This window comes from Mesoplodon densirostris, chromosome 4, assembly GCF_025265405.1.
Source record: "Mesoplodon densirostris isolate mMesDen1 chromosome 4, mMesDen1 primary haplotype, whole genome shotgun sequence".
In the NCBI taxonomy this organism is placed as follows: Eukaryota; Metazoa; Chordata; class Mammalia; order Artiodactyla; family Ziphiidae; genus Mesoplodon; species Mesoplodon densirostris.
This window is the reverse complement of record NC_082664.1, coordinates 127,199,528-127,208,343: the sequence shown is the minus strand read 5'-3', so window position 1 is coordinate 127,208,343 and position 8,816 is coordinate 127,199,528. Positions and strand designations below refer to the sequence as shown.

The 8,816-nt window shown below is 46.2% G+C and overlaps 1 protein-coding gene across 2 annotated transcripts in view; it reads left to right on the top strand.

Annotated features, from left to right (window-relative positions):
* The first annotated feature begins 462 nt into the window (after nt 1–462).
* The window catches only part of MAP2K1 (mitogen-activated protein kinase kinase 1), a 79,358-nt gene continuing 71,004 nt past the window's right edge, over nt 463–8,816 (top strand). Inside the window, exon 1 of one of the 2 annotated variants that reach the window (XM_060097134.1) lies at nt 463–967. In XM_060097134.1, the coding sequence (XP_059953117.1) occupies nt 888–967 (80 nt within the window). In that variant the 5' untranslated portion in view covers nt 463–887. The remainder of the gene's footprint in view (nt 968–8,816) is intronic. The other variant, XM_060097133.1, reaches the window with a different exon arrangement.

Here is an 8,816-nt window from a genome sequence, read left to right as displayed (position 1 = left end):
CCGTTTTATATGTACCTTTCTATTTGCCTGTTCCTCAGGCGCAAGGAGTCTCTTGACAAGTTGTCTATTCCTCGACGCTGACTCTAGAAATAAGAAGGGGTCCTTTTCTTTATTCGTTTTATTACTTCATCTCCATCAACGTGACTCGGCCCGTGGGCTACAGTCACCCCAGCGGAGGAGACCGCGTGGCGACCAACTGGGTGCAGGTCACCTCCCTTCCCGGTGGGTCCACCTGGGTGCGTCTGTGCGGCAGAGGGCGCGGTGGAGCCAGCGCCGGACCCCACCCCCAGGGTAGCACGCCGCGCCCCGTGACGTATTTCCGCGTCATCTGCCGCCGAGGCGTGTTCTCATTGGCTGCCGCCGAGGCAAAAGGGGCGGAGCCGAGTGGGAGTGTGGAAAACGTAGCTGCCCGGGGGTGGGGCGGGGGGGGGCAAGGCTTCCACCTTCCCTATCCCTCCCCACCCCTCCCCCGCCCTCCAGTCCCTCTGGGACTACTTCGCCGAGTGGCTTGGAACGCGGCAGTGGCGGCGGCGCACTTTCCCGGGCTGTGGCTGGAGCAGCGCTGTGGTGCGCGCGCGGCGGGGCCCCTCGAGCCCCGGGGACCGGTGGACTGAGGGAGAGCGGGAGGGAATCCCGGGGCTGCGGTGCTGCGCCGGCGGGGAAGCCCTTCGGTTCCCTGTGAGCCGAGCAAGTGGGGCGGGGGTCTCCCGAGACCGCCACTGGCCCCTCGGCCCTGACGGGACCGCGCAGAGCGCGCCCCCCGAAGGCAGCCCCCGGGCCCGCGGCCCTGACTTGGCCCCGCGCGGCGGGCGCGGGGCAGCTCAGAGGGAGGAAGCAAGAGGGGCCGCCCTCCCCTCGGAGTTGCGAGCGCCTTCCCCGGGTCCAAAATGCCCAAGAAGAAGCCGACGCCCATCCAGCTGAACCCGGCCCCCGACGGCTCCGCGGTTAACGGGACCAGCTCAGCGGAGTAAGTCTGGGGGGAGGCGAGCACTGGGCCGAGCTGGGGAGGCCGGGGTCCTGGCACAGGAGCCGAGTCGGGTGTGCGCGGCGCGCGGGGCTCCGCTCGGGTCGTCACGTACGTCTTGGGCTGCCAGGCGCGAGGAAGTCCCGGCCGCAGAGGTATCGGTGACTAAGCACTGATAGTGCGCCTAACTCAAGACCAGTCAGTGGACCCAACGAGTCGCGATGCCCCCATCCCCACCCCTTTCCCGACCCTTTCAGCCATCCCTGATCTCTGGTCATCTTCCTTCTCCCTAAAAAGTAAAAACCGGTTCATCGCCCGCCCCCTACCCAGCTCTTTCCCCCCAGATCCTCTGCAATTCTGGCCTGTAACCGGGAGAAGGGAGCAGATGTCTTGGAAAAATTAAGATTGCATCTGCGTCTTTGAGACCAACTCGATATAGAGTGTGGAGTTGGGACCTGTGAGCAGTCCTCACCTTCGTACCTGACACCTGTGGGCTGGGAGTGCCTAGTTGCGGCAGCGGGGGCATGTGTACACCGACATCACAGTGGATTTTCGCTTGTCGACTTTGGGGGCTCTCATTCCTTGGCCTTGCTGGAAACTCTCTTGTCTCGAAGGGAGCGGTTTTTCTTTTCTTCATCTGACTTTTTATTCATTCATTCGTTAAATCTCATCATTGTCTCTCCTGGCTGTTCCTTACTTGACCATAAGCCCTGACTTTCGATCTGAGACATGACACCATGGTCTTGGAAATCACACACAAGGTGCTCCATCTCTGCAGCTTACAGTGTTGCTCACAAACCAGTACTTTGTTTCATTAAACAATGATGCGGCTGTTTCATGGATGTTTCTGAGTTCCCACAACTCTTTTGCGTCCTGGGTAAGGGACAAGACTACCTGAGGGAGAAAGACCCGGCGAGCTGGAGAAATAACCAGAAAAGATTTAGTTCTTAATCTCTTACCTGCACACTGGAGACTTTAGGAAGCCAGCTGATGAAATGAATAGATTAGGCTTGATCTTCTGCCCTTTGGTGATTTCTGTAATCTTCCTTTGACTCTTTCAATTTTAATAGCCTGGTGACCTGTTGGCTTGGTGGCTCTGTCCATCCCTGTAATGATCACAAGGCCAGTGGTGGACAGACCTGTGATGTGAGCTCAACCACATTCCTCAGACAAACGCCTTTCTTTTAAAAAAAAAATTTAATTAATTAATTTTTGGCTGCACTGGGTCTTTGTTGCTGCGCACAGGCTTTCTCTAGTTGCGGTGAGCGGGGGCTACTCTTCATTGCAGAGCACGGGCTCTAGGCGCTCCGGCTTATTTGCTCTGCTGCATGTGGGATCTTCCCAGACCAGGGCTTGAACCCTTGTCTCCTGCATTGGCAGGCGGATTCTTAACCACTGCCACCAGGGAAGTCCCCGAACTCCTTTCAATACTGTAGTGTCTGTTTTGCATGATATTAACTTGTACAGGTTAGTGGATTACTTTGCAAAGATTGGTTCAGTTTTAGTGTACAGAATTTTATCCCCTTAAAATAGTATGAAAGCCCCCCAGGGCAGGGAAGGACAGGACAAATTTTTAATGTTGTGGCCTGATCATCGTGCTCCCGTTTGATTTGGAGGAGGGTACTGAGTGGAAGTACCTTCTGTTGTTAATTGTGACACCACTGCTGTGTTCTTGCAAAGGGGAGGAGTTTCGTTATAAGAAAACAATACAGGGAGGAAAAGAAGAAACTCTCCTGGAGTTGGTGGCAGATACGCTTGGGTGGGACTGGGAGATTCTAAACAGTGGTTAAGAGGTTGGATTCTATGGCTTCCCTGGTGGCGCAGTGGTTGAGAGTGCGCCTGTCGAGAGTCCGCCTGCCGATGCAGGGAACACGGGTTCGTGCCCTGGTCCGGGAAGATCCCACATGCCGCGGAGCGGCTGGGCCCGTGAGCCATGGACGCTGAGCCTGCGCGTCCGGAGCCTGTGCTCTGCAACGGGGGAGGCCACAACAGTGAGGGGCCCGCGTACCGCAAGAGGTTGGATTCTAGAGTCAGGCTAAGTTTGTGGTTTTGTGACCTGGGACAAATCTCTCTCAGGCTTAGGTTTAGTTTTTTCATCTGTGAAAATGGGTCTAATGATAGAACCTATTTAGAGTAGTTGTGAAGATTAAATGAGCTAATAGTAGGAAACCTTCCATGAATGTTAGCTGCTGGTACCTTTGTTACTGGGTAGAGAAGGCTGAAGGAAGCTAGAAGGTAGTTTCCAGTCGTGGGGGTGGATATGTGTGTTAAGGTGCCTTAGCTTCTGGATAAACGACTCTCCCTTGCTCAGTTTTCTGTGCCATGTGCACCTACCTCCGTGACTCATTGCTGTGTTACAATAGGAGGCATCTCTGTGTAGGCTGCCTGAGACAAACAGGGACTGTTTCCCTACGTTTCCTGCCACTAATGGGGGGAAAGCTGTATACATCTACATCTTTCACCTTTTTCAGGCAAAGCTGATGTACTCATGATTTCTGTGATTAGACCAGGGCACAATTTTGAACATTATCATACAGTGTAAACGAAAGATAAAAATCCATTGACATTAAAGAACTCTTGGTACTAAATTGGCAAGGTTGCTTCTCTGTGGCTTTCTGGCACCTTGAGACTGGTCTCTAACATAGCACTTACCCCTTTCAGATAGTGCTGGGTTATGTGGGACCTGATGTCTATGCAAGTTCTGGGGGTCCTTGAAGAAAAAGAATGCAAAAATATTTCTTCTGCAAGTTTGTAAAAATATATGAGCATATTGCAAGGGTGCCAAGTTAGAATGAAATAAATTGGAAATAAGATCATATCATTTCCCTGTTTAAAATGTTCTCATGGTTTCATTGCAGTTAGAATAAAATCCAAACTCCTTATATTGGGCTATGAGCCTGCTGCTATCCCCCTCCTGCCTGCCCCCCACTCCATCTCTTTAACCACATTTCCTGCTGCTCCTTTCCTCCGTTACACTGGTCCTCTTTCACTTCCTCCACGGGATGGTCCATACTCCCTCCAGACCCTTGCACATGCTGTTCCCTTTGCCTGGAATGAATCATCTCTTCCTGTTCCCAAGCTAGGAAGGAAGCAATCTTCACCTCTCTGCATAAATGTCATTTCCTCCGAGTTGTTCACAGACCACCTAATCTAAAGTAGGTCTCTCTTTCTCATGTCACCTGATTTTTTAATGATATTTCTTCACTGTCCATAATCTTTTTTAGGGTATTTTAAATATTTCTCTCTTCTGTACACCATAAACTATAAGCATAGGACTGCCCTTTTTGGATTCACTGTTCTGTAAGTAGTACCTAGAATAGTACCTGACACATAATAAGTGCACAAATGTTTGTGGAGTGAATCAGTGAGTGAATGAAATTTCTAATATTTTCACGTGTTTAACAAACCTTTTAATACCTTTTCATTTTTTTCTCTTACTTTCCCCTTTACTCTCATTCCCCCTTCCCCATTTCCCTTTTTTTCACAGGCACCATCTCACCCACTCTAGGTTATTTAATATATGGTCTTATATTTCCACCCGTTTGTTGGCTGTATGTGTGCCTTTGGGAGGTATTCAATAGATAGTATCGTTTTGTGTGCTTAGAGTGCTGAATGATATTGTACTATTATTCAGCCTTAAAAGAGAAGGGAATCCTGCCATTTGTGACACCATGGATGGACCTGGAGGACAGTATGCTAAATGAAATAAGCCAGACACAGAAAGAAAAATACTGCATGATCTCAATTTATATGTGGAACCTAAAAAAGTGGAATACATAGAAGCAGAGAGTAGATAGGTGGTTAACCAGGGGTGGGGAGGTGGGGGAAATGGGGAGATGTTCGTCAGAGGATACAAAGTTGCAGTTAATAGGAAGAATAAGTCTAGAGATCTAATGCTTAGCATGATTACTACAGTTAATAATACTGTATTGAATACTGGACATTCGCTAAGAGAGTAGATTTCAGGTGCTCTTGTCACACACACACAAAATAGTAACTTTGTGAGGAGGTGTGTATGTTAATTAGCGTGTCTGAGATAATCATTTCACTGTGTGTGTATTGAATCATCATGTTGTGCACCTTAATTATATTCATTTTTTATTAAAAATCCTATTGTGCTATAAATCTACATCAGTTGGGATAGACTAGAAAATCTCAGTAGTTTGACATGCTTGCAGGTCAGTGGGAGGCTCTGTTGATTGGATTCCATCAGGGACTCAGGCTGACGGACACACCATGTCTGAAATATGCTTAATGAAAAGGGAATCTTGTGAACCACTTTCTGGCTTTTAAAGTTTCTGCCCAGGAGTGATACATGTCACTTTTGCTCCCATTTTTGTAAAGCAAGTCACATGGCCATGTTGACTTTCAAAGGGGGCAGGGGCCTTCTTGGAAGGAGGATAATCAACAATATTTGAACAGAAGCAATGACCACCCTAAACTTTTATTTCAGTTTCTTTTTTTTTAACCAAACACCATGTTTCTGTGCTCTGTTCATGCTGTTATACGTGTATCTCGTTCATTATTTCTCTTGGTTGCAGAGCAGTCAGTCTTGTGCATGTACCACATTTTACTTATTATTCCCCTAGAGAAGACAATTGTGTTGTTTCCAACCCCTTGCTGCCTCAAACAGTGCAGCCGTCGCCATCCTTGTACGCGACTTCTTTTGGACTCTTGTAAGGGTTCCCTGTGGAATGTACTCAGAAATGGGATTGCTGAGTCTTAGGGTACCTTGCCTCTCCTTCCATGATAAGGCACATACTTAATCTCTTTCTTTGTGTTTTAAAGAACGCTTTTAATCTCCACAAGGAGAAGTGTGAGCCCTGAGTAGAATTCGTGGTGGCAATGCAGGGTACTTCCTGAGTCCTCACTTTTTCTTTGACCTTAGGCAAGTCCTTTGTACTTTCTCTCTTTTAGTTTCCTGATCTGTAGAGTGAGGATGAGAATGGTCTACCAAATCTTTGCCTTAGTGGCCTATGAGGCCCTGCCTGATCAGGTTCTTAGTTTTCCTCCACTGTCCCCTTCACTTATGTGCTCCAGCCATGCTGTTCTCTGTGCTGTTCCACAGTCTGTTGGGCACATTCCTATCTCAGAGCTTTTGCTATTCCCTCTGCCTAGAATTCTCTTCTGCCAAATACCCACGTGACTTGCTCCCTCACTTCCTTCGGCCCTCTGCTCGAATGTCTCTTCGCAGAGACCATCCCTGATCACTCTCTGTCATGCTCTACTCCTTTATCTTGCCCTATTTTTCTTCATAGCACTTATCACTAACTAATGTTGCATTGTCCATAAATATTTCTCTGCACTCACCCCGCCCCCACTAAAATGTATGCTTCGTGAAGGCGAGGGCTTGGTTTGTTCCTTGCTCAGTGAGTAGATCAGTATCTGGCCCATAGAAGGTACTCAGTAGATATCTGTTGATTAAATGATTGAACCATTCCTACCTTGAAGGAGTATCAGGAAGATTAGATAACACATACAGAAGTGCTTTGAAGGCCATATGGTGCTGAATAAACAAGAAGGTGCATTGCTTGGCCTTGGCAGCATCTACAGCTTTTGGATTTGGGGCTGAAACCCCCAGACTTAATTATTGCATTCAGAGCATCGTTCATAGCATCAGCAGTTTCTGCCATGTTTGTAGGGACACACATCTGTTAGTGTGAAGGTCCTTAAGGAAGGGGACAGAAACATTGAGACAGGTTGTTGTGCTTTTGGGGGATCTCTTATGGTCTTACCTGGGATGTAAACTGTGATAACTAGAAGCTTTTGAAGTGGTTTTAACTGATTTTGTAGTTCTGAACTTGGATGCTTCTGGTTTGTTGCTGCAATAACTAATACTGGCACAGTCTTTTGAGAACAACTTCAGGTGAAAAGTAGGGCCAGCTGAAGCCCGTGTCATTGGGAAGAATGTCTCTGCTGTTGTTGCAGCAGATACAGAAATGGCAAAAAGTTTCATAAAGATGACTTAGCCTAGGGCAAGGAGATGTGTGGGGTGCTTGTTTGAATATAAACACGTACAACATTTTACTTTCACTTACTTATGCATCTTTGAAAGAAAGGGAGAGAGTACTTCAGTAGAGCTACCCATCCAGCTCGATTTTTCTCTGCCTGATCCCTTTATTGTCCTCCCATTGCCCCAGCATACTGCTTCTTACCTCTGTCCGGTCTTGCTCACATGGTTTCCTTTGTCTGGAATGCCCTCCTCCACTTTCCTGTGTGATTTTATTTTTGTCTTGTATTTGCCACCACACTTTCGGTGAGGGGAGGGACCATGACTATCTTGTATACTGATATTTCCCCAGCGTCTAGCCCAGTGCCTGGAATGAATGAATGCTGCCCATCTTTCAAGACTTAGCATAGAGTTCATCTCCCATGTAGCCTTTTCTGAGTAACTCCATGCTATTCTAGGACCTGAGTTTGAGACTTAGTTATGCCACTTCTTAATTGTTGACCTTTGGCATGTCATTTAACTTCACTGAGCCTTGGTTTTCCTCATTAGTAAAGGAAGGATGATAATATAACAAACCTGTGTGGGAAAGTGGGCAGGTGAGCATCATCCAAAATAATGTGTATGAAAGCACTTTATGATTGTTGGAATGCTGTCCAAATGGGAAGTGTAGTTAGTGGTGCCCGCTTTGGTTTCTTCCTTCTCAGCTATTGCCTTTTGTTCTTAATACCAAATTGCAAATGTTGATAAATCATGTTGATTTGGACATTTTATATGCTGCCTGTTATTTAAAGTTTAACCCAAACCTGCATCTAATCAAGCCTTGAGATCTAACTTCCTGTTTACAGCAAATACAGGGACGGAGAAACAAATTAAGTGATACCAGGAGGAAACAAGCATACAAATTCAGGATGTGGAACATTCTCTAAGACAACTGACCCAGTCTCTTTAAAAAGTCAATGTCATGGGGGAAAAGTAGGGGAGTGGTGCTGTTTGAGAACTAAGAGACTAAGGAGACATGTCAACCAAATGTAATGCATGAACCTTGGTTGGGTACTGAATCAAAAAATGCGATAGCTGTAAAATGAATTCTTGGGACAATTAGGGAACTTTGAGTAGAGAATTATGGTTAATTTTTTAGATGTAATAATGGTATGATTATGTAGGAGAATGTTGTTGTTCATAGTTGATATGTGAAACTTACTTTGAAATGGTTCAGGAAAAAAATACACACACCCACATGGTAGATAAAGCAAACAGGGCAAAATTGTTCACAGTCGTTTAGTTGGCTAGTGTATGAGTTTCACTGTTCTATTCTTTCCATATTTCTGTGTTTGAAAAAATTCATAATACATTTTTAAAAAGTACCCAAGGATTAAAATTCAGCCTAAGCCTTATGCCCCTTTTAATGTTAACTCACATTTTCTCTCTCCCCTTTTGTATTCTGGCCTATATTGTGTAACAAACATCACATGAAATGCAATATCATTTTGATCATACGCTTTCTTATTCTCTAAATGTTCCTTATGTGTCTTTTTTTCATTAATTTGCTTATGTGGGACCATACCTTTTTGAACCCCTGGGTCTACATCACTACACTCTTAATATAGTAAATCATTATTGGTAGATTGGAAAAAAACAAAATAATGTTTAAACAAAACAAACCACCACCAACAAAAAACCTTTCCTTGCGAGCTTCCCGCAGTCTGAATTGGTAGTTATTTCTACCACATCCATAGGAAGCACAGGTCAAGCAATGGTGAATCTTTCTGACATGTTGAGAAAACCTGGAGAACCCACAGACTGGGAAGAAGATGAGGTGAGCCTGAGAAGAAAGCTTAGCGTCCCAGTTTTGTTTCTTTTATTCCCTTCCAGAAGTTGCCAGTTTTGAAAAAATCATCTTGG